At 36.4% G+C, this 26,739-nt stretch overlaps 1 protein-coding gene across 8 annotated transcripts in view; it reads right to left on the bottom strand.

The window, feature by feature from the left end:
- The window catches only part of INVS (inversin), a 98,545-nt gene that overhangs the window by 29,662 nt on the left and 42,144 nt on the right, over positions 1-26,739 (bottom strand). For 7 of the 8 annotated variants that reach the window (XM_056330430.1, XM_056330431.1, XM_056330428.1 and 4 more), the window contains 6 exons: positions 24,412-24,585; positions 19,392-19,559; positions 13,158-13,338; positions 9,563-9,672; positions 5,074-5,245; positions 254-409 (listed from right to left, as the gene is read on the bottom strand). In XM_056330430.1, coding sequence (XP_056186405.1) covers positions 254-409; positions 5,074-5,245; positions 9,563-9,672; positions 13,158-13,338; positions 19,392-19,559; positions 24,412-24,585 — 961 coding nt within the window. Of the gene's footprint in view, positions 1-253; positions 410-5,073; positions 5,246-9,562; positions 9,673-13,157; positions 13,339-16,091; positions 16,232-19,391; positions 19,560-24,411; positions 24,586-26,739 lie in introns of those variants that run through there. The other variant, XM_056330435.1, reaches the window with a different exon arrangement.

The raw sequence follows: 26,739 nt of genomic DNA, 5'->3' as shown, positions 1-26,739 counted from the left end.
GAGAAAAGAGCTGTGAAAAGAACTATCCCAGTTTTTAAAGTATTATATTTAACACTTCTAGCCATTTTTCACAACATTCTGATAACCTTTTACATTTACGAGCGCTGTTCCACAAAGGGTACTTACAGACAAAATGTGCTTTAGGAAAGTAATTTTCCACCTCACCTCTTGCTCAGCTATGCTGTTTATTTCCCAGTCCCACAGAAAGCACCACCAGAACTCTGAACAGGTTTGCAAATTTGTAATAGCTGACCTCTAATGAGTGTTTGTATCACTTCTTTGTGTCCCATCTCACAGGCTCGGAAAAGCGGCGTATGTTTCATGACATCCAAAGCATCTACCTGTGCGTTATACTCCAACAGCAATTTCACTGTGCTGACATGGCCAGAAAGGGCGGCAGCATGTAACGCTAAGAGAACAAAGTAGTAAGAAAAAGGTATCACAATATCATGAGTTAGAACCGTCAAAAGAAAAATTAATTTCAACCTTTTCATGGAAAAGTTGTTCTTCAGCCACAAGAAACTGAAGAATCAAAACAAGTGATCACTAACCACATTTTCTTCCCACACAAGCATAAAAACTGTTAGCTCTGAAGTGGATTTCTAACTTGTACAAATAGGAATTTTCACCTTAACACCACCAAGACTAGCTTATGCTGAGGACTTGTACAACATGATCTACTTCTGCTTCTGTTTTGTGACATTTCTCACATCATCCCGATGGAGATGAAACTGCCCATTGCCAGTGAAAGAAAGCTTTCATTATTTCTTCAATAATTTCTTCCTGAAAATACCCTTTATATTTCTTTGAAATAAGGAAAGCTGTTTCAATAAAAAACTAACTCCAGATAACTACCTAGCTGTTGCCCCTTCCCCTGCCTTTTTTTTTTTTTTTCAGAATTACTTGGAGAAAATTTTACACAAAATTATGTAGCAAGGCCATCACATCTTGCACAGTATCTGCAGCTCCCTGTTTTCTTCAGGAAAAAGATGATGGAAAGACCAGATACTGCATTTTGTCTCATTCTTACAATCTGTGAAGTTCAGTTGTATGAAAACTACGCAAGTTGATTCTGCAGACTTCTACTGTTCTATAGGGTATTTTGCCCTCACATATTTGAATATATGCAGACTTCAGTGAATCTAAACCAACAAATAACACTGAGCTACTTTAGACCTCAGGAAGTAAAGATGTAGTGCCCTATAACTGAAGTTGCTGTTGCCTAACACAGCATCCTGTGGGTACCATCAGCTGGAATTCAGGAAAATGTTGAAATGCCAGTCCAACCAGTTCACAGCTCTTCCTGAAGGAAAGAACTACACATGCAATGTGATTTCAAACCAACGGAGGATACATATTTGGTGATTTCACTTACAGTTTGATTTCAAAATGCTTTGGATTATTTCCTATAGTCAGCAATCAAATCAGATAAACCTACATTCTCATACTGCCTTACATGTAGGAATATTTCACAGATGACAAAATCAAAATAATTTAGAATGAAAATACAGAACAGTTCAATTGTAAATGTGCATTTAGTAAAGTGAATTCATGTGTCCCCGTGAAATTTCACAAATATTCATCCTTAGTGAGAATTCACTCTGCTCAAGCAAGGGAAATGAGTGGCTGTAAACAGTACCTAGGTGTCTACTTGTTTAATCTTAAACCCGGCAGGGTCAGGATCGGGCAGAAGCATTACACAGAAAGGCACACCACAAAGTGCAATGCTAGAGGGAAATGCTTCTTGAACCATAGCCAGAATATTAAAACCGTCAGGCTTTTTGTATTTGCCTACTGCTGTTCACCACTGGTACCAGCTTCACACAGTTTATGAAACAGTAACCTAGCACAACGTGTTACACAGGCACTACTAAGATGCACAGGTTGTTCACAGTGTCCATGAATCAAATCCAGCTGAAGTCTGTTGCCTTAAAACACGCATTCTCAAAATCAGTGACAGTAACTCAATTGTGATACAGACAAATGAGGCACTTCCTACAAGAACTGGGGTTACAGGCAGAGACACTATGAGAAGTGCTGCCTTAGTAATTGGAATCATGCCTTTAAGATGACACTGATGTTTAACTGTTGCAGCTAAGCAGCACAGGGGCACTCACGGCACTCACAAAAAGTACCTGTAAGCAGCGAGATCTGCAGTAGCTATGCAAGTGGGTGGCTATCAGCAGAAATTTGACAAGAATGAGATCCCCACTGCTTCGTATTTGAATGGGTCTAGTTTTCAGGGCCTGACCTCACAGTAAACTCTAGGTTCTGGGGTTTGTACTGCATTTTTATGAAACCAAAGGCAGTAAACCACTCCATCAGATGACACATGGGGTGTGTGTAACAATACAATAGAAAAAGAGCTGCTGTGTCAGCTTGGCCAGTTCTTCTCCCCTATCACTCATTCTGACGCAGGCATCATGTTTCGCACTTTGTGCTCAATATTTTCTTGTAAGCCAAATTTTCTGTGATGGAGTCACGGTGACTGAAGAGATTCTTCGGCCAGCTGGTCACAATAGGCCCTTTGTTCAGCCGACACACAGAGCCCTCTCCATTGTACGCAGTGACGGCAGAGCTATAAAGCTGCCCCTGTAATGCTCCTGCAGCGCTGATCTCTGAGAAGAGGGAAATTCCTTTCCCTTGGTGTCATTCTCCTACACAATACAGACAGTCTCGATGTTCTAGCAAAGCTGAATGGAGAGCTTGCTCTTTTTAAGTAAATGCAAAAGGCTGCGTTAACGCAACATTATAACTGAGCTTAACAGTCGCACACAAAAGTCAGAAAAACACGAACTCTCCTCAGCAACTGTATCCCAGGCACGGTGGCATGTATGTTATTTTCTATTAGTGCAGTTTTTTGTTAGAATACCATGCCACTTTTCCCCTCACCAAAACTTGGGAATGATTAAGAGCCTTTCAGAAAAAAAACACCCAGGTCTGAAATCAGAGAGTGATTTACTAGTGGGCTTCCTTTTAAGTTTACTGCTCACTACAATAAAGCCCATGCTACTGCACATGCTTGCACAATGGTAAAGTTCAGATTGCTCGACAGCAAGCAACGAACAGCATAGTTCCCCACTTTAAGACTATTAGTGCGTTCTACACAATGGCAATTTCGAGTAAATGGAAAATCCATTCATTTCCTTGGATTAAAAGCCCTACAAGAAAATCAAGAGTACAAGGTGATTACACATCACTGCTATGAAAAGTTTAAGACTGAAAGATAATAAACCCAACCACCTGAATTATTCAAGCATGAAATCCACACCTGAGTAGTTTCAGAAACACAGTATGTGATTACTGTCCACAAAGAAAACCCTTTTTAAGAAGGTTTGCACAGTGACTGCAACGTTACAGCACCTTAAGGTTTGAAAAAAATACTGTGAGGTATTTAAAAGGGAACTGTCAGGAAGGAGCAAATACAGGTGAGTTATAAAAGATGAAACAAGATTAAACTGCAGTGTATGTAGTTTGTGAAGTCATCAAACATGAACACTGAGATTTTATTTGTTGCACTATTTCCTAAACTCAAAAATTACAAACTATCATAACTTGGAAAGACTGATATTTTGTGTGTTAATTTTTAAGGAAAGCAAGAAATTAGATATGTAAATAGAATATTATGCTAACTGTATTTGGCTTTTTGTGAAAAGACCAAATACCAATACCACCAAAGAAAATAAAAATTTTCAGGTTTTTTTATGAGAAAGTAATATTCATACATGCTATCATACAAATTCTGAACCACGCAAGATATTGCATTTATTTATCATTTATATGCTATTCAAAGTGTGATCTGAAAAGAGAAAAGCTCCTATCTTTGTTTCTTGGTTGGGACAGACCTACACAGAAAGTTCCCTAAAGCTAAGCATGCAGCTTAGACTAGTTTGTGTCTGTGTGCAGCTAAAAGATAATGCTTGAGTATACTTTAAAACAAATATATTGAAATTTATATAAACAAACACTGCAATACACATTCTTGTTTGTTTAAAATAACATAGTTTTCTATTTAGGAGAAATGCCCTCTATTGTATTGTCATGGGTGTGTGCTCTGACTACCAGCTTGGCTATCATTTTACTACTTACTATACATATGTATACATTTTTGTATTTTAAATTTGTGACCTGGCTGTGACTAGCATAGGGTAATTAATGACCTCTTCCCACACAGATTACCTCTGCAGCCCCCTGCTACCAAGCCCCTCCAATTTATGCCCAATATATCCACATACTCTTTTTTTTTTTTTTTTTTGATTCAGATTTCACCAGCACACTATACAGCTCCACTACTTTTACTTGTATTTCCAACACTGTTGGGTGCATATACCCTTCAACACCTGTCACTCTGTCAGAACTGTTATTCTATTTTTGTTGAAAGTACCACCTAGGTACAATATGTCTAGCACAAATTCTTATTTTTCATTAAAGGAAATAAATTCATAGTTGCTATAGGATATTTTGAATTTCATTACTTGCATGCTTGAATTCTGAAACACTGTTGCATACCTATCTTTTGCTTCAGGTAGATAATGGGATAATAAACTTGGGGGATATCAAGTTTAACCTTGTTTGGACAACAGAAGTGGAATACCTATAATCTTTATTACACTACCTTTACAAATAACTATGGTACTTACAATTTTCATTATGATAATTTAGCCACTTCATTGGTTAGTTTGCTCTATACTGTTTCAAAATATTCATTTACTGACTATTTTTTTTAACAGGCATTTTAAGGGAGAGCCTTTTACAAAATTGTTTCATTTTACTCTTCAAAATACAGAACAGCTCTTCCTTTCCCAGGATTACAGATCTAACTAAATAGCTGCATAGCAGTACATTTCTTCTTGCCGTGTTTCAAATGAACTGGTCCAGTCTTCACAGAAAAGATTGTTTCTTTCCCACAATAAGGCAAAGAAGTGACTCACACAATTAAACCAATGCAGATATATTTTCAGGATTAAAGTACACATCCAAGAAAAGATTAATACAGCTCCTAACACTTTTTCATTCAGTGGAAATCACACTAACTGGAAACATCTAGTGGCTCATTAATGTAAAGCATCTTACCTGTGCCAGCGTATTTGTCTGTCATATTGATATCAATATCCAATTTTAAAGTCAGCATAGTCCTAATGACATCATCACTGCCTTTGCCAGCTGCCCACATGAAGGATGTTCTTCCCTCAAGATCTGAGTCATCTTTTACAGATGGGTGTTTCAAAAATACTTCAACTGTTTCCTGAAAAGACATACTATTGAAATTAACACTACAAAGAACCTGCAACAAGAAACTATTGTCTCATTTTGCTGTTTATGAAGCAAATCAAAGCTTCATTTTTCCTTTTTATTTTTACATAGAGTAACAGCTCAACAGCAGCACTGTACTTTCTTTATGCCCTTTGCCTCATCAGTGTTTATAGTGCATCCTTAACTATGAGTTTAACACTGTAATTTATTTCATACTTTTTTCTTTTTAGTGTGAAATATCATGTCTTCATCATAAGGAAGTAAAAGACACTGCAGTCATTGTGAAGAAAGCAATGGGGAAAAGATTATCAGCTTATGAAAAAATTACTGTAATACTATGATGCTACAACAATGTTCTTTCAAAATATTCTCCTGACATATGTTTTTCTCCAATTTTAAATATGACTGTACACACAAGTATTTTAGTTTGCCAAACTCTTAATAATTTGACTATTCAACAAAAAAAGGACTTCTGGGCCAACATAGACATATCTCCTAGTATTTAATAATACAGCAGGTTACTAATTACAGAAATACTTTAAATCAAAAAAGATTAAGAAAATCTTAAGCCTGCGTCCAGGCTTTCCACTGTAACTGTTACACTAAAATCTCTATTTAAATCAAAGCAAAAAGAATTATTTCTTTAAATGGTGTGCCTGTTTTAGCTCTCAGCAAACAAGTCCACTTGTTTAACGGGCTCCTAAATTCTTAATAAGCCCCACAGGAAAGGAAGGGAGAGGAAATCACAACTGCTAGAACAAGAATTAGGGGAAGATTTTCCCTTTTTGATCTAAAGTCTTAGGCTGTGTATTTAACAGCTGGTAAACATCTCTTAAAAGCCACGGATAGGCTAGCTGATAAAAAATGGGAAAAGAGGGGTTTCATTATTTTATTTTTATATTTTAGTATTAACACAATTTTATCCTTTCCCCCACGTTACCCAAAATAGCTCTGTCACTGCTCTGGGTAGGATGAGAATTCTTTGGCTATAAGGAATCACAAAGATGTTTAAATGCTTAAGTCCTATTGATTAGTTTGGATGTTTTTTTAACTACTACTTACTATTTCATCCTGCTAAAGAAATTAGAAGTTCCTCATTTATCTTATATTAATGTGATCTAAGATCCTAACAGCTTTGTGACTTTGGGACCACGTCTGAACTGTCAGTTTATTATAAAAAGGTCCAGCCAGAAATAATGAGGAATGGAAGCATTAAGCCTTCCACACAAACCAGCATGTGTTTGTAGCTTTATAAACTCACACTAACCACCACTAGATCTCAGACACAAGTGTCTACTCATTAGGCCAGCAACTCTGCACCCTACCAGTACTCAACACTGCTTGAAATCCTGCAAATTCAAAAGCAGTATGAAGGCTGGACCTTTTCAAGACTAAGGCACACATCCTACAAACATAAATAAGTAATTTTATTTTTCCATTAAGTTTTAGCAAAGCAACACTTCTTTCAACCACAAAAAAAGAAAGATTTTAATGGGAAAAAGTGGAAGAAAATCCCATAGTGCTGTAAGAGTTGTTTTCCAAAACGAAGTTATCACAACTTTAAAACAAAATGAAATTAAAGTAGAACAGGATGGTTAAGAAACTGGGAAACAGATGTATCAATCATTGTAATTCTATATGTATTTTGTAATGAAAAACTGCATGTATTTTATCTGTATTAAAAAAAAGTGGAGAAAAAATAAAAATCAACAAATTTGAAAAACAACAGTAAAGGAGAAAAGTAAACCTGAATCATTTCATTCTGTGCTATCAAGAAACTCTGAAAATTACTAAATATTATTTTTGAAAGTTCAAAAGTAAGACAGGGTTGTGCACATTTCATTTACTAGATCAATCTATAAAAGTATGTGAAAGGGAAGTACATTTTCCCGGACATCTGTGGAAAAAAATCAGAAAAAAATTTGCATATATTTAGTCCTGCATTCTACATACCAAAATCAATACTAACAGAGCATCTGCCTTCACACATGAAGTTCAAGAATTTTAAAAGGAAATTTATTTGGACCTTCTACAGGATACATAAGACATCTACATTTCAGGCAACTTATTTGGGTGGTTATATTAGGTAACTTCTCTTCTAGAACTTTTCCTTCTATAATAAGTGGGGATAAGTTAGTCTTACAGAACAAATCTTCACGTAAATTAAGTGCTGGCTAATTCTCTTTAAAAAACAAAAATGTCACATTAGATTAAGCAACCCACAGAAAATGAAGCAAAGAACAAGATATCGAGCAAAGTAAAACTGAAAGCAACACAAATATTTATAATAAACACAAAAGAACAAACTTTCTTCTTCTTGTTGGGGACTAAGAAACATAGTATTTTAACTGAGAAACATAACACGCCTATCCAAATTTGGGCAGACTGAACAGAACAACTGTGTGGCTCTCAAACTGTAAATATATAGATGCTATTGCTGAAACAAACATGGATGTGTCTCCACTCAGTTGTCTGACTATATATATGGAACGTAGCAGTAGAAATTACTCAAGGTTTTGTATGTACCTGAGAAAAAAAGCAAATAGTGGTGCTCAGAAACAACCAGTGGTAAAAAAAGTGAGAAGCTCCAGGCATAACTTAGGTATGCACAAACAGGGGCTCTGGGATACATCACCATCTAAAAGAGGCCTGCAGATCTGCATGAGACTCTCCTGTTTGATTCTTCATGTAAGATGGGAAACAGTATTTTCATTGTAAGTATACAACATTACAAAAGAATGTTTGATTCTGTCATGTATTCTATTTCCCCATAAAACCCTAAATGATACCATAGTTTGGCTGGGTGGTGGTGTCAAAAGGCAGCAACATAATGAGGATGTTTCATACTGATGAATTAAGCCCAGAGAAAGAAAGCGAGTATGAAAAATAATTTTTTTTCCAGAATGTATCAATATAGAAAAGATAAAAAGATAAAAGCATGTGGAGATAATCATCAGTTTGTAAATAAAAACAATTCTATCCTTCCCATGAGTCTGAGTCAAACTAGAAAGAACGGCTTTTACATTATACGTATTTTAGGCTTGTGAGTCAGACCCAAACTGCAGATACCATGTAATGGAGAGTAACCAACATCAATAAAAAAATCTCTAAAAAGGTGTAAAGTATACACAGAGATATCCTCCAATGAACATCTGAACTTAAAAAGTATCTGTATGGTCTTACTAAGACCACGTCCAAAAAAACCCAGCAAAATCCCACAACATGCTCTTCACAAGGAAACAGGTGACAGCTGTGGTATTAATATACATTGGTCAGATTCCTCTTTCAATAGTACTTCTGGATTTGTCAGCTTGAATGGTTCTCAAGGGCATTAAAATAGTACTTTTAAAATGAAAATTAATATGTGGGTGTGCAAGAAAGACCCAAATTAGTATCCTTGTTAAGAAAATGCTACAATATGAGCTACATAACTATGTTAATTAGGCACGAAATAACCCTTTTTGTAAAGGGAGGTTATGAATAATACAACTGAAGAGAACTTAGATGGGAGCTCTCAGCTTACTATGCGTGGCGTAATTCGACTATGAGAGACAGAGCAGCATGAGAAAAGCCCTCATAAGTTCCAGCGCTTGAGAGCTACATCCATGATCAGCAAGATCAGCAATCATTAAACGGCTGAGTTTTATATTTAGTTCTACTGTACCTGATCTTGCTCTAGAAAAAAATTATCTGTTGTACCAAAATATAAGCATTAGGCTATCTGAGAAGCAAATTTTCTTTGTTGTCTGAACTTAAAAAATATTTTAAAAGTATTAAAAATGTAAAAAAAAAAAAAAGATTTCATGGAGGATTGAGAAAAGCTACTCACTCTGTAGCCATTATTTATGAAATAACAGCTTATTCATAATAGCAAATATTTATAAGTTAATCACCTTCTTGAAGGCAAAGACTGGTTCGACTGGTACTGAAGCAGCTGTGCAAATACTCATACAGGTGATCTCACTCTAGATACCTTCTAACTGTTCAGATTTTGCTACAATGAGTCTTAAAAAGTGAAAGCACTGTAAAATAGTAGGTGCCACTCTCCTTTCTGTTGAAGTACCTAAATGACTATTGTGTTCTGACGCAAACATATAGATCAAAGGACCTTTCTTTGTACAGCAATTTAGGGTTTTTAAATCTATTTTTAATAGATTGAACTAACCACATTTATACCACATACTCTAAATTAAGCTTGTGCAGACAACACTGTGTTTATATGATATTAAAACCAACTCAAACACTTTGTTACATTATAAATACTTCAGCAAAATATATTTAAGTCTCATTTAGGGTATATGCTACTTACAGCAAAGTTGCTCTGTGCTGCATAATGTAGGGGTGTTGCACCTTGACTATCAGATGGGATAGTTCCAAATTTATTTCTTTCTAATAAGAGATGGACAATCTGTGCATGACCTGAGAAAAACAATATAATAAAACTAGTTTATGTACCATGTCCTAAAATTGAATACTTCATTATTAAAAAAACCCCAACAACAAAAAAAAACCCTGAAGAAAATAAACAGATTTCAATAAATTGATAGTCTATTTGTGTTGTAGCCATTATAATCTAAACATAACACAGAAACATAAGACTTGATTATTTGAACTATTAAGACTGGCATGCACCTTCTTCCTAATAGTCTTCCAGTTCCACACTCTCTATCATCATTTTTGAGGGGCATCTGTAAACTGGAATGACCTATGAATAGGAACACGTGGAAAGATTTTCTGTTTCTTTTTAAAATAAATCACCAGAGCATTTTCCTAAACAAAGAAACCAGCAGCAGCTGGCGAGACAACAGTGATTTTAACATTGCAATGAATGAGTTGAATATTTCCAGAAAAAGCTCCTGATGAGATACTGCATTTGCGAGTGAGTTCAGTCAGAAGCAGGAATGTGAGCACAGACTGATGTTGATGAACATTTGTTCATCTACACTAAAAGGTAGGCTAAACCAACATTGACAATTTCATCCAACATCACACTGTTTTAGAGAAATTAAGTGTAAACTTTTGCTTAGATTTTACTCAATCAAAATTTCAGCTGAAGATGTATAGAATCTGGAGGCTAGTCTACTACCAGCTGCCATATCTGCAATAAACAGCAGACTGACACACACAACTCCTTCCATCAAAACAGATCAGAATGTTTTTATATTAAAATCACAACGTTTTTGGGGGGATAGGTAAACTTTACATCCACTTCACAGACAGGAAAACAAAGACAATATAGTAGTAAATTGCCACTAAAGTCAACTGATCATTTCATATGCTTTCTTTTGCAGGCATATGCAGCTCAGAATATCTTAATGATTTGGTATTTTAAAAGATAATACAAGGCATAAACTACATTCAAATACTCTGACTTTACAGAGTACTTTTTACTCTCCCAGTATCTTGCATGTGGGGAAAACAATCAATTTTGTAGCTTGTTACTTTTGCATAGTTGACTTAAATTACTTCAGAATAAATGGAAAAAAAATGAGGAAACCTTTCCACTAGCAGTAGACTTCGTTTTAATGAAAACACCAACAATTACAGAATGAAGCTGTGTAATAGTTGTGGCCTGTAGCTTTTAAAAACCTAAGAAATGGAGGACTAGGCAAGACTTCTTTTGTGGAATGACACTTTCAGACTTTCTCTGTATAGAAGTATCAGAAAAAAAAGAGGAAATGGTCAACGTGGGTCAAATAGGATAAACAGCTATGTGGGGGCTCTTTTTCTCTAAAGACTTTAGGGTGTACAGGAAGGTTCCTCTTTCCTTTCAGCCATTCAGATGAGCCAGGACCCAGAACATTACAACATTCTGTCCCTTTCTACCAAAAAAACACCAAAAAGAGGAGCTGTAACGTTGCTGTGCTCCTCCCATCTCAAGACTCTAAGAAGTGAACTGAAGTGCACTGGAAGAAGTTGGTTCTGAGTGCAATCCCAGCAGGAAATCCATAGGAGTACTGAGCCTGGAAAAAAAGCTGCCTGAACTTTCAGGATACACAACTAGAAAAAGGGTAACTGAACTCTATAATTGGGACAGGAAGTTTAGCTAAATTATCTGTGAGAAAGAAGACTTGAGGGAGTTGAAAAAAAATTTATATTGGTTGCAACAGGCAATAAATTGGTGCAAAGATGGATCTCACTTGGATATTACTGTAAACATTAAAACTCAGTTCTTGAGGTCAAGAACTGCGATTTCTATAATACTTTTATTTAGAAGAGATGTAACTTGGCTGAAGCAAAAGTAACAGGGGCAATAATGCTCTAAGATGCAGTCACATGCAACCCATCACCTTTAACAAGGTATTTGAGGCTGTATCCATGCTCTACTTAAAACCTCCTACTGTTAGCCAATTTATTAACATTTTAGTCTTTGAAATCTATTATACAGCATCTAACTTAAAAACTGAACCCTAAAAATTAATCATAATTTACCAATCAGAAGTTCCCCATGGGCATATGCCACCTAGAGACCTCATCAAGTTCACAAAGGATGCTGGAGGTCTTGGCACATCTCCCGCCTTTAGTCCACATTGATTAGACAATCCATTTTTCCAACAGACAAAACTCTCCTAAATACAATCAATTTAAAAACACAATAAAATTTGTTTCTTGGACAGAACAAAGTGATAACAACTATTTATTTGGGAGATCAATCTTATAACACTTAAAATGTTTCACAGTTTCTCTGTAAAAATTCAATATCCCTACTTGAATGCAAATGCAAATCTGATAACATTCTTTCCTTCTTTCTGTTTTTTAAAGTAAACATAATCAGACTACATGTATATTGTCACTGAAATTGCAGTAACTTGCTCCAGTGAGCAATCCGATTCTTCTATTTGCATTCTTTGTCAGCAGCGTCCCAAAGGATCATGGGGATGAAGCCATTAAAAGGGGAGAGAAAGTGTTTGAAGATTCTTTCTTTTTATCCGGTATGTACATGGTGGCTATTTTTCTCCCCTGTACATAGGAAACGGAAAATAGGAGGTCAATTTTCTAAATCATATTATTTTTGTGCTTGTCAGTTAATGAGTTGTTTTCCTGTATTTGGACTATATTTAATCTGGTTTTTACCTGTTTTGTAAAGATCCAGTTTTGTAACCTGTAAAATCAAACTATGCAAAATTAATATATGCAGAGTTATAATTTACCAAGCACCTGAGTCTCAGAGCAGCAATCTGAGCAGAAAGAAACCCCTTTATCTGAATAAAACTTATTGTCAGATCTGATTAGATTGTCAAAATGTATCTGATGAAGAGCTTGTACTAGGAGTAGGAAAAGTGTCAGCTCTGCCATTTTCTTGTTCACTTGTGCTGGCATTATCAGATTATCTGCTGTTTCTTTGTGGGAATCTTTTTAAGTTACCTGTCTATTTTCTGAGGAGTAGTTTAGTAAAAACTAGATAGTATAACACATAAATCCACTTAACTGGGCACATGTAAACTGCAGTACACACAAATGAGCAATGATGCCACTGTCAACCCCTCCATGTTGTGGAGCACTCACTTCCCTCAGGACACCTTGCAAACTCTACATGACCATCTTACATATGGACCAAGAGAGGGTGATATCATCAATCTATCTTATTTTTTTCAGATTAAAAATAACATAAACAGAAGTTCTGATGTTTCCTTCATGCACCCCAATGGATTGTCTGGCATACATGCTGGTATATCGCCTGCTGAAGCAGTGCATTTTACAATGCTTTGGAGACTGAAGCTAAAAACCCCCAGTTTACACACAAACTTTAATCCTGATTTAGCAGAAACTACTATTGTTTCTATTGTATTGATCTAAGAGATCAGTCAGCATAACGCTCGGCTGGAATTAAATAAAAATCAGAGACAAAGGTTAAACACCACAGTCAATTAAATATTAAAGGACTTCAGCATTGTTCATTTTACCAAGTAAGGCTGCCCAGTGAAGGGGAGTTCGAAACAAGTTGTCATAAGATGTCACATTGCAGCCTTCATAGGAGGTTAGGACATCAACAACAGCTACATTCCCATCGGCAACAGCAAAATGAAGGGGAGTTCGTCCTTCATAGTCTTGCCAGTTAAGCAGAGATTCTGTAGGTGCAGCTTCCTTAAAAAAAAATATATATATACAAGATTAAAAATATATTTAAGTTGAAGAGGAAAACTATATACTCTTTACAGATTTTTTTTTTTTAGTCTTATAATAAATAGATAAACCGTCCTTGTTCAGTAGAATACAGCCCTACAATCAAATACTTTTGTTACAGTATAGGCTATCTTCAAGTATTTCTTACGGAATTTTTTTTTATACTTACTTGTATAAGATCTGATTTTCATACACAACTTACAGTTTTACCAGTCTGTTGTGCCAGTGGCTCCTTACACAGATCTTTGAAAGAATAACTCAGACACTTGTAAAAATAACTAGATCTTCTTACTTGATTTCCTAAGCTGAACACAACATATATATCTTTGTATTTTTCTTCTAGGACATTCCTCTTTTTTCACAAGTTAATCGTATGCCTTTCATTATACTTTTACAGCATTTTCAAACCACATGACTTAGAGTATTTCTAAAGGAGATGTCAAGGTCTCTAGCTGACAGGATAGAAGTAAATTAGAGAGAACTTCTAATGAATGCATCTACTTGTAATGGGCTCAATTTTGAGTAAAAAAACCTTCTAAAGTATTGTGATTAGTCATTTGATCAAATAATGTAGGAATTAATAGATATAACTTGACTTTTCATCACATTTTCTTTAAAAACATGCTAAATTACTTTCACATAAGGCCCCTAGCTATCTAATTTCATATTATGATAATTTCCTCTCATCAACTTTTTTCTAGACAGATTTCTCTTCATTACTTTCTTTCTCAGACAAAAGAACAGAACAGGTACAAGTGAACATCATCACAGTGTTCCAGAGATCTCCAAATATCTGCAAATATCATAAAGGCCAATGAAATACAAACTTTAAACTTCACTTTCCTGAAAAAATAGGTATCTCTAAAGAAAAACGGTAAATAATAAAACAATAGAAATTCAGGATGCAGGACACCAAACGTACAGCAGAAGCAGAATGTCAAAACAAGAGCTTAAATAAACTGTAGATAGTAAGTCTGCTGCTCTATCACCAACAATTCAGAACAATTCACTGAAGTCATGGGAACCCTGTGCAAAAGAAAAAAGAGAATGTAGTCCTGAGATTTTAAACTTCCAACACTAGAGTGGATTTTAACCATGATAATTAAGAAAAACAATCCTTCTGAAAATAGAGCCACACTGTATCTTACAATATACTTATGAAGGAGGAGGGAGAGACTGTGATCCCTGCAGCTTGTTAGCAGTTAAAGCAAGTTCCTAATCCCTTCCTCACTAAACTAACTGCAATTTTTCCTACCAACTTCACTAGGCACACAAATAGGCCATAAAATCACTTGTATTTGCATTATTTGAAATGCAGTAAATATTACCTAGAAAATTAACATCTAACATTGGGAATAATAAATCAAGAAGCAGAAGGTCAGGAAATTCCAGAGATGTGGTTTGTCTACAAAATGAATTGACAAAGTTTGTACATTCTGTATGTTCTATTTAATAGAAAAAAAAAAAAACCCAACAACTCAAACCTCACTTTTAGAGCTACATTTAACCGTATTTCGGAAGTGCAATCTGGTCAAATTAATACTGAAGTAGTAAACTGAACTCTGCAATGCCCTGATTCTTGAATTCTTACTGTCTTACTTTCTAACAGTGTCGACTTAAACCTCCTAATATTTGATTAACTTAAGTTTTCTGAAGTTAAACATTTACATACTTCACATTCTGTATGTAAATGCTACGTTGCCTGTCTCACATATAAAAGACCACATCAATTTCAGATATCGGTAGATAGCCATGTTTTGCTAGAGAAAAAAATTAACATACTTGAAACATACTGTAGTTCATTACTGTATCTAGCCACTTGTGCAACAACAAATAATTATTAAAAACAAAAAATTGGTAGATATGAATCTCAACTAAAAATACAATCAAAGTTAACGTTGTTACGTGCACAAACCACAATAACCAAAGCATGAGTAACATTTCTTTTAATAAGCATTCAAAAGTATTTATCTGAGCCACTACATTGAGAAGTGAAGTTTTACGTTCTTCCCCAGCTTTAATAATTCTCAAGAGAAAGCTAACTGATAATATGCTTACTTTCTGTTTACTCGAAGAGCTCAGCAGGGGGAGTATAGAGTCCACTGCTACAATTCAGAAGTGATCTTTATGAGAATCACTTTTAAGAAATGACTAAAAATGAATGATGACATGCACAGAAGTTATTACTGAAATTCTAACTCCACCAAAGGAAAACCTGTTTGAACAAAATGGACAAACAGGAAACCAAATGCTTCTTCACTCTACCTGTAACGTACTGATGTAACCTGGATAGCTAAGTTTCAAGCCTTCTAAAAGCACAACAACATATTAAATACATGAATCCTAGAACTCCTGGCTCAAAGTCCCTGATGTTGCCCAGAACATATCCTCATTATCAAAAGTGTTGCTTTTGCAAAGTGGTAAAGCATCTTTTAATGACAAAGCCACTACTTATATTCTAGTCTAAAAGTACTTGTGTTTTGAAATTTTTGGCCACTTAAACTAAAATTTTGTATTTTGTATACATTCAGGAATATAATTTCTTTGGATTTAAAGTGGTTTTGTTGTAAGACTAGCTATAATTAAACTGTCATACTATACTAATATTTTAAGCACAATACACAGAAGACACACATTTTTCTGCAGTCATTAGAATAATGGAACTGTAGGCAATAATGGAAAGTGTTGTAATAAGTAAATATCATGTCTCTTACCATGAAGAATAAATAAAGAGAAGAGATACAAAATAGACAGAGTACTAAGCAGTTGCTTCCATCATATTAATGGAACCTTATTCTGTTCTTTTCTCCTTAAATCTTCCCAAAGTTTTTCATGTAACCAAGCACTGCTGAATCTGGAAAGGTGGAAAAGGAAGTTGACTATGAGAGGACCTCCCGATCAGAGTTTCTCTCTACTTCACATGTTTACTTTCTAAATATGTCATAGGTTCCATTTTCACTGTATTTCACAGATTTCAATATAAGATATAACCAATGTGTGCATAACTGTCACCCCTGCAAACCCAACCTACTTCTTTAGCAATCAGTTGGGCTCTTTTCAGTATTGTTTATTTTGACATTCTCCCCTCAGCTAAGTACTAAAAAACAGCACACAGAAAGATGACCCTTAATTTTAGGAATTTATAAACAGGAGACAATGAATGGACACAACCAGATGGCATGGAAAAACAATACAGTATTTTTCAGTATCATAGACCGTGGTCTCAATAAAACCCAGCAGCTTAACTCTTCTCAAGATTTTGTAAAGCAGCACTGAAGAATTCTGAGTAGGACACTAGAGAAATATAATTTTCTGGGGAATTCTGCCAGAGTGTCAAAGATAACATGAGAAAAACAACAGCAGTGTTGTTTTTCATAACTTAGTCAGCAGGCAACAAAGGCTGCCAATGTAGACTGAGCAGCAGTAAATATCAATATCTGACTGCTACCTGAGCACCAGCACATAGCTTACAGCTTATAGCACTCTATCATGAAAGCAAGGACAAATGGCTTGTGTTGGATGCAGTCATGAAAATGGAAAGGCAACAGTGACAGAGTTGTCGGCCTGCTGCACTATCACTACAAGACAATATTCTTGTGAACTTAGAAATGCACTTATGTAAGTTAAGACACAAGATGATAGAAATTTTAATTGTATGGGTACATATATTAGAAGTACCATGCAGAAACAATGTGAAAAACTGTAATGCTAATCTGGATGTGAAGACCTAGAGAAGAATGAGAATCAGAGGTGATGCCTGAGCAATAGATCTGGAATAGAGTTATACGGCAAAATGCAACTATAGAAATGAGGGGAAGATTAGAAACTCTGCTAGGCAGATATCTATGAAGAAACACTTCAGTTTGGAGGGAAAACAAGATCTTACTAAAGGATTAAACTCAGAGGCACCACCACCAAAAGAAAAGGTATTTATACTCAACAACATGTTTAATCTACCTAGCAACAATGTTTCTGTATCATCAACGTTTACAGCATATTTTGTAAGCTAAATTGCTTTTATTATCTTCCTCCATCAACAAGCATATACAGGTGTAACTATTTGGAATATAAACAATTTAACTGATGCACGAAAAAGGCTAGATGGAATCAGGAATACTCTTTTAACTGTCAGTGCTAAAAAGAAAAGAATCAAAAAAACTAGACATGATCATCATTCTGTATTACCTAAAGAGAATCTTTGAGAACACCTTCAGTAAGGAGACAGGTATTTTTTACCTTTTATAGTGCACCTGGCTAGGATGGAATTAATTTTCCTCGCAGCAGCAGGTATGGTGCTGGGCTTTGTATTTGTGATTAGAACTGTTGATAACACGCCCATGTTCTGGCTGTTACTGAATAGTGGTTCAACAGCATCAAGGATTTATCTTTTTCATGCCCTGCCCTGCTCCCCTCAGTGAGTGGGCTGGGGTGGGCAAGAGATTGGGATGGGACACAGCTGAGACAGCTGACCCAAATTGACCCAAGCAATATTCATTGATATAACATCATGGTCAGCTAAAAAAAGCTCAAGGAAAGGAGGGGGGCAGGGGGGATATCATGGCTACACTGTTTGTCTTCCAAAGCAACAATTATGAACGCTGAAGCTCCTTTGCCACTTTCCTGGGAGTGGTTAACATCTGCCTTCTGATGGAAAGTAGAGAATAAGCTCCCTTTTTTGCATACAACTTTCGCTTTCTATACTAAACTGTCATTATCTTCATCCATGAGAGTTCTTGCCTTCCTTCTCTTTTCTCCCAGTCTTGTAAGAGAGGGGTGAGTGAGTGGCTGTGCAGGTGTTAGGCTGTTGGCTGGGACCGACCCACAACGTTCACCTTGACTATCTAATGTTTGAAAAAGTCTGTATCTGAATACAGTAATCCTTACCTACTTTTCAGAAAATTTATTTCTTAATGTGGCAGAAAATTAGATGGTATATAGAAACTAAAACTTTGAGACAAAATTCTGTTTGTGACAAATTATTTCAAAACTTAGATCAAATTACAAATAACTTGAATAAACAGAAGTAATACAGAAATAAAATCGCATTAATTTAACACTGGAAACTTCTCAAAAACTATTTTCATTGTAAAAAAAAAGTATCAGTAACAGTAAAATTATCAATGTGATCTGGAGAAAAGCAAAGCAAATTTTAATATGCCACACTAGTTCTCAACTTGCAAGCTAATCAGGGAAACAGACATATAAGTCATTGTAGTTAGCTTACAATCAATATGTGTCTAGTTCTGAAAGACCTTTGAAAGACAAAGATAATAGAGAGATTGCTGTAATGGGAGAAATATTCAATTGAGACTTCTGTATCTTTCCATGTTAGTGAATTTCAGAGATTTCCACAGAATAAAAATCAAGATGAAAATCAAGCTGAGCACATGATTTCATTCTACTCATTATAACTGTCAGTGTAGAAAATGGAACTGAAATACTGCAGAAAGAGAAAATATGCCATAAAGGAAAAAGTATTAAATCCATACACAAAAACATTTTGAAAGCCTCTCAATAAATTGATCATATGCTGACTGATAATTGATCAAATAGTTCCCAGAATTCTGACTTGAAAGACAAAATTAAATTAGACTTGTCAGTACAGTTATAACTAGAAATAAACTTTCAAATAATGAAGACACGCAACAAAAATCTGTGTGTGAGATGCAACCGAGATGAGTCACGTGACTGGCCATTTTAACTAGGAGAACTTGCAACCCCTTCCTCCCTCCCATACCCCCTAATGAATAGTTACACACTTCAAACTAATTAAGAGAAATTTTACAGTCCATGAGTTGGAACAAAGATATCGACCTATAGAACTTTGAAGAAATCCCTCTTAAGAGAGGAAAAATATTTAAGATGATTTCTTACAAAATTATGGATATTAGGAAAAGCAAATTATTTCATTCTCAAAGAGTCTGTGGACTAAAATGATAAATTTCAAGATAATAAAAAAATTCTATTGAAGTAACAAATACAGAAAGTGTTATATATATAATAGACATTCTTACCAGAATACATTTCACTGTGTGAATTGCACTAGGGTCCTTGTTGTTAGCTGCCCAGTGAAGTGGAATTTTTCCTTCAATATCAGGGATTCCAATATTTGAATCATGTTTTATGAGAAGTTTCACATGCTCTGGGTTATTGTAGTAGGCACTCCAATGCAATGCAGTTTGCTGGAAGACAATATTCTCAAGTTTTACAAATGCACTCACATATGATTAAAAGATGAACATTAAAGTTGGTTAGAACCTGAAATATGATTGAATTATATTTTCACAGAATGAAAGAAATCACCTAGTCCAACTCTGCTCAAAGCAGGGTCAACTAGAACAGGTTGATCAGGACACTGTCCAGTCAGATTAGTAGTTATCTCCAAAGAGACCCCACAACCTCTCTGGACAACCTGTTCCAGAGTTTGACCTTCCTCACAGTTAAAAAAAAAATAATTTTCTCAGGTTTAAACAGAAGTTATTATATTTCAGCTTGTGCCCATTGCCTCTCATCTGTTCACTGGAGACCATTCAGAAAAGTCTGGGTCCTACAGCCTCCCATCAGGCATTTATATACATTGGTAAAATTACCCCTGATCTCTCTTCTTCAGGCTAAACATTTGCAGGTCTCAGCCTCTCCCTGAGGTCAGAGACTCCAATCTGTTAATCATCTTTGTGGCTCTCCACTGGACTTGCTCCAGTATGTCTATGCCCTTACTGTACTTGATACCCAGAAGCAGACCCTGCATTCCATTTGTGGTGCTACCAGTGCTGAGCAGAGGGGAGGGACCACAGGCAAAACCAGCTTTAAACAACCGGCAAATGAGCAAACTTTTGTTACACCTCAGTAAAAAGGACTGACAGAAAATGGAGCACATGTACCTAGGGTGGGTGACAACTCCAAATCAGTGGAAAACAGGCTTTAAACAAAACTGAACAAGAGGCTCATCTACCTGAGTAAGGGTAGATACTCACACATCTTTGCTGCTGAGGTCTGAATTAAGTCTAAGCTACACCATCTTACATGAGACCCACACTGGGAAGCCCTTATGTTTGGAATATAAGTATTTCTGGTAGAAGATTAATTGCTTTGTATGAGGATTTCTTGGACTATGTCAGGAGAATACTGTCCATGCTACTTAGCCAGCCAACAGGGCAATGCCATCAGGTACAGCAATTTCAGATCTGGAGAAAGTATCTGAGCTTGGTGTTAAGCAGTCATGTCCAAGTTAGAATGATCTCAGCACCAGAGGCTGCACTACAGAACAACTGCAGTAATTATTTGGTCCCTCTTAAATTTTGAGATCTCTTGGAATAACACAAATCAATGCAGAAGCATATAAGAAGATTACTCTCCAGTAGAGGAAGATGGCACAGAATACTGACACTGGACTTGCATCCATCTTGAGCAACGGTTTTGACTTTCTACATGGTCCTTGTTCACTCAGAATTATGAGGTTGAGTATTACTGAATCAAACACCCACCAACCCATGGCAGTCCAAGAAAACATCAAAAGGCAATCCATGCTCCTACTGCCAATTACAGACTGCCAGTGGCTTTCTAAGGGCGTTATTGATGCTCATAATTACACAAGCAAACCAGTGTGTGTGTGTTTTTTAAACAGCACAACTAAAATACTTGTTAATACACCAATATTATCAGACACATCTTTCCCAACTGCCAAGTAACAGAGGGTTGTAACATACTGAACAAATTCTATTTCCCATCTTGCTTCCCCCCTCGCCCCTGCAAAATATTACATGGCACTTTGATTTGAAAATTGAGAGAAATATCTGCTGTGGGACATTAGTGTATAAGCCTATGATACCCTGGATTAACACCCTTGAAGTTCACTATAAGAGTTCACTATCGTATCCTTAACGTCTCTGTAAAGAAAGAAGGCAAAAAGGATCTGTTTTTTGTGTTTGTTGCTTTAAGCTATTAGTTTAGTACCATGGTAACATAATTTGTCTATTTGGTAGTTTGCTGAAAAAGAGCTCATTCTAAGACATGACTTGGAGGAGCTGCAAGAAAAGGTCTGGTAACCGACACTGCATACAACAACATATAGCCCAGCACCAGAAAGCTTGTTCAAACGATTGTAGCCTGTTGGGATTTGAATTGAAATAAAAACTTCTAGCAGTAGAAATTTGTAAAAAGTTAACAAGTGTTATTTCTGAAGTGGAGCTGACCAGTATCCCTAGAAACTGACAGTTTCAATGAAAGCAAAAACTTTTGATTAGGCCATTGTAGCCTGATTTACTGTCTTCTGTCACCTACAACCTGCTTTTCAGTCAGTTGCCTACATAGAAGTAGATGTAAAAGACAGTTGTTCTATGTTCAGGAATTATATCTGACAGTCCCAGTACGGACAGTTGCAGTAAGATAAACGAATAAGCTATGTGTCCAACAGGGTCAAACATGTTGGACTCTGTCCCTGAGACACCCTTTCATCAACCTGAATTCCATCTTTGCTACTGTGACCGCTCATGACATGCACTGCAATAAAAGTGCTTTACATTTTGTGGGAAATCTGGCAATGCTTTAATACTGCCTTGGAAATCTGCTAAACAACAGGCAAGGTTCCTAAAAGTTATTGGCTGGTTTCCATATACCTTTGTTAATTAATTAACATGGTCAGGGAGTCAGCATGACCGCTCCGGAACGACTGCTGTAGTTATAGCCAGGGTTTCCATGACACATGTTAGAATATCCTGGAAGGCAAACAGCTGATTGCTAGGGCATGGGCTGGTTCAGCTCCATTGTACAGAAGGGACAGAGGTTCATTTGTTGCAAACTGGGCTTGCAGCTGTCTTATCCTGCTTCCCAGATGATAAAATCAGATAAGGATTTCAGAATTTGAGCAGTTACATCACTAGAAAGTCCAGTCCCCTTCTTTTACTATGTCCTCTTCTGGTAGAATAAAAACCCACTATATTAGATACATAATGATGATTTCCACTAAGACCAGCCTTGCCAAGCTGGTACACTGGTTATCAGCTGATCCAAATATACTTGATCAGGGCACTCACATTTGAATCAGCGGTAGATTAGTGCCTCCTGCAGAATTTTTTGCAGCAGTTCCAAGATCACTTACAAATCGTAAGAGACTTTCCTGCTCAATGCTTAAAAAGCCTCCATCATCAGTAACTCTTCCAGCTGTATTCAATACCCTGCCTACCCTTGCCAATGGTAGTTACATAATGAATTTTTTTGGTCTTCCTTTTGCTATCTATATTCACGGTGTCTCACACTTTGTTACTATATCCTTGCAGAAAAAAATTGGCTTAGGGAACATTCATTTCTCTGGGTTCTTTGAAAGAAGTCTCTTTCAAATTTCAGGAGACACAAACTCTGCCAGCACATGAATCTAAACCAGATGTTCCCAGATTAACAGGTCCACAATAATTACTAGAAATCTGTCTACTGAAGGCAATGTGATCATGTCCCAAACAGAACACGCATCAAGCATGCCAACAAGAGGCATGATTCTGTTTTGTTCAAAACATATGTGGAAACAAGAAATCCTTTACCTAGAATGCCTGTCAGGACTGTGTGAAAGTCCTATGCTTCCTCATATCCTACTACTAATGCTAATGGAGGCCACCATTTCACATCAGTTTTAAATCAAGCATCGCTAAGCACTCAAGCTTAAGAACCACACTAATCTGAGGCACCTAAAAAAAATATAGTTACTGTAGTCTAAATATCTATTCCTTCTTTTAAAACAGGTTACTGTGGTATTATTGTGGACTGGCAGTACCTCTCTGTATGAAGAGTATTCATAAATCAGTTGTTTTAAGAACTGTACCACTTTCCTTTTAAGATCCATCGTCTTTTCTGGCTAGTCATTTTAATTACAGTCTTTTTTAACAAATATCAGTAGATTATTTCCTGAGGCTATAAGAAGTCAGGGTGCTTCTGAATCAGGCTGGTAATTTTATTGATGTGGTAGAGCATGGCTTGACTTTGCAAAGGGATGTGAGACAACTCATAGTGATATATGCACTGTATGACATACTAGGAAAGTTACCTGGAGATTTCCTGGCCTTTCAAGCAACTGTTGTTACTACAGATACAGAAAGTTAGTCTGAAGGACTTATTCTAAGGCGGCAGTAATGTAAAGCTCTGAAGATGTCAAGATTACATTTTCTCCCCAAGGAAGTCTGCAGATTCACAAAACAAATGTCAAAGTCACTAACTGCTGCTCTGCTTCAAATGAAAGTCTTATGCCAGAATGTCAATCAACTTCATCATCACATCCGTCTCACTAAATGATTCACTCATGGAAGTAACAGTGCATGTGCATTGATAGCAGACCTTCTGCTGCCAATTGGTCCATTTAATAATAATAATGATAACAACAACAACTTGATACTTTTTATTGCCCTGTTTGAAAACCTTCTTGACAAATGTTATCACATTCTACCCCAGGCCAGAAAGCCACATATGACTAGGAGACTCTAAAAATTATCCATTTTTACCTACAGAGATACAGAAAAAAGGAAAGTTGACCAGACAGATTTAGTCTATGGATATTTTTACCCATGGAACATCCTTGCGAGTGGAAGTGAAGGAGTAAAGTTGAGCCAGGCAGATGGAGGTGGTGGTGGTGGCTTCAAGGTGATGTTCTAATTTTTGCATCTGTTTCTCACTATACAAAGCTATTTCAACTGGCAACAAAGGAAAATAATTTTCTTTAAATCAAGTCTGTTTTGCCCATGACAGTAACTGGTGATCAATCTCCCTCTCTTTACATCAACCTGTGAGCTCTTTCCACCTATTTTCTCCATCTGTCCCATTGAGGAGGGGGAGTGACAAAGCAGCAGGGTGAGCATTTGGCTGCTTGCAAAAGCTAACCCACCATATAGTTCTGAAAGGTAGCACCTATAGACAGCTGTGTCAACATCACCACCACTTTAGTGGCCCCAGTGCAGAGCAAAATCACTACACCCAGTGTTAGGAAGGATGTCTGCTAACAGCAAATTTTTAAAGCTGCTACAAGTCTTGTCTTAAAATAAGCCATATTTTTACCTTGTTTCTGTCCTGTGTATCCACTTCTCCAGGTGCCATATGTTTTAGCAACAAAGCTAAACATTTTGGGCTTTTGTGACGTGTAGTTAAATGTAATGGTGTCATATCCTCTAAGTCCTTCTGCATCCAGTTTCCTCTACGAGCCAGTAAAAGTTTCATGAAGCGGTAATTTCCCTGGGTAAAGAAAAATATCAGAAATTTATTCCAGTTTATCAAACCAAACAATGATACTGTTTAGATATATTTACTGTTGTATTACAATGCCTAAGAACCTGCATTAAAACAGCTCTAAGCTTTGGAAACATCTACTGAAGATTTTTTGTTAAAAAGCATTAATTCTTGATTTTTAAGTCTGGTTTGCTACTCAGTATCAGATATATATCTTCTGTTAGCAGAGTGTGTAAGACAGGGTTCAGTAATACTGAAAATTGTGCAATATTGTCAAGAGTTTCTTGACAGTTTAACCTCAATAAACATCATGTAAAAACTGAAACAAGACCATTCCGCGCTAGTCTCAGCAAGGCAGAGAGTTAGCAGATGAGGGATAAAACAAAACATGAAGAAAGATTACAATTTTCCAAATGAAAGTAAGAAAAATAACAGGGAATAATTCAGAGAGCTAAAATGTACTCATTTGAACGAGTAACAAACATACAGGAAAGTGATTGTTCGTTACATTTTTAAATTGGGAACCATATATCACTTTTGATCTACTGTATGCATGACAAATGGATGGGACAGCTAGCTTTGTAATACATTTAAAATACTTAACACTCTGGACTTACTAGGTTTTCAACAGAAATAATGTAGAAATGCTTCTGTGGCTAAAAACTGAGGGTGGATCCTAAAGAAAACAATCCTGGTTTACTTCTCAAATCACTAAAGAAGCCAGTCAAAACTTAAAGATACAATAATGAAGAAGCTGTAGTGATTTAAGGTATAGCCAGCCTGGACTTGCTACTGCTCCTTCCTTGGTGGATATTTTCCATCTAACAGAGATGCTACATAACATTTTGATACTTACACTTCAAAACAAAATCTTACGTTTTTTTTCAAACCACCTTCAGCAGATGAGTTTCAGTCAAGGACCAGTAACAGCTGGAGCAATATTAAAGCAAAACATCTGGATCTACTTGTGTGATCATACTTTAAGCATCCCTATTCTTCCCTGCTTTTTTAATCTTTCCTAAAGTGAAAGGAGTATGTTGTCTCCCAGTTTTGCTCATTATTTCCCAGTGTTTCACAAAATACTATTTTTTGCTAAATTCACATATTGACAGTTTAAGTAAAAGTACCAATTACCCATAAATATAATGAAAATAGCTCAGAAGAGAAGCGAAATTGTACTATTTTCCCCCACTCAGGGAAAAGCTGCAGCATTTGAGGATGCTTTATTGGACAATGTACACAGGGAGGTGACACTCAAATCAACAGAAGTCCCGTTTTCAGATACTTCTGCTTATTGGAACTACCTGCAAATTAACATAGATCAGTCTGCCACAATTCTTTCATAAATCCTGTACGCTAACTTAGTCCCTTTAGGCTGTCTTTGGAAAAACAATGAAAAAAAAGTAAACACGCAGACAAGTGCAAGCAGTGCTAATGAATGGCTGCACTTCTGTGTATCATAAGACTCAGAATTGCGAATCACTTTCTCAGCAAAATTGTAGGGTGGAGATGGGCCAAAGGATTCCAGAGGCCCCCACAGTATCCCGCAACAGGGCATAAAAATATTCTAGTTTCCTTTTTTACAGCAGCCATAAACATTGGAAGGGCAAATTTTGCATTTTGCATATATTACTGTTCTGATCTTTGCCTAATAAAAATGGAAGAATTGACCTTTATGTGGGCAGAATGCATTTCACCTAAAATAAACGAATGTAATTTCCCCCCATCCCCCACCCCGTACACTATTTTATTTTAAGATACAAAACAGGGAAAGCAAATAATGAATGAGCTCAGACAAAATAACTTCTTCCTGTTGCTACAATTTATTGTCATTGGTCCTTGCTCTTCAGCGAAAGCCTACAAGAAAAGTCTGCCAAAAACCTTACCACAAACCTGCCTGAAACTGCAAACTGCTCTTGCCAGAGACAGCATGGCTACTGTACTCTTCAACAGCACTCACAGCAAGTAGTGACCAATTCTCTTTCTTCTGCTGGGCGTCAGGGAAAGCATAACCTTAGGATTTTGTCCATTTAATACACAGACACACATGAAGGCATACACTGAAGTAGAGGCAGAACAGCATAATGCCTGCACAGCTACTAATCTATGCAGAACACACTCAAAATGAATTAACGATAAATTTGGGAATGAGTTAGGGAT

This window comes from Falco biarmicus, chromosome 3 (assembly GCF_023638135.1).
Source record: "Falco biarmicus isolate bFalBia1 chromosome 3, bFalBia1.pri, whole genome shotgun sequence".
Classification (NCBI taxonomy): Eukaryota; Metazoa; Chordata; class Aves; order Falconiformes; family Falconidae; genus Falco; species Falco biarmicus.
Note: the sequence above shows the minus strand (reverse complement) of the source record. Positions and strands in the feature narration are given on the sequence as shown.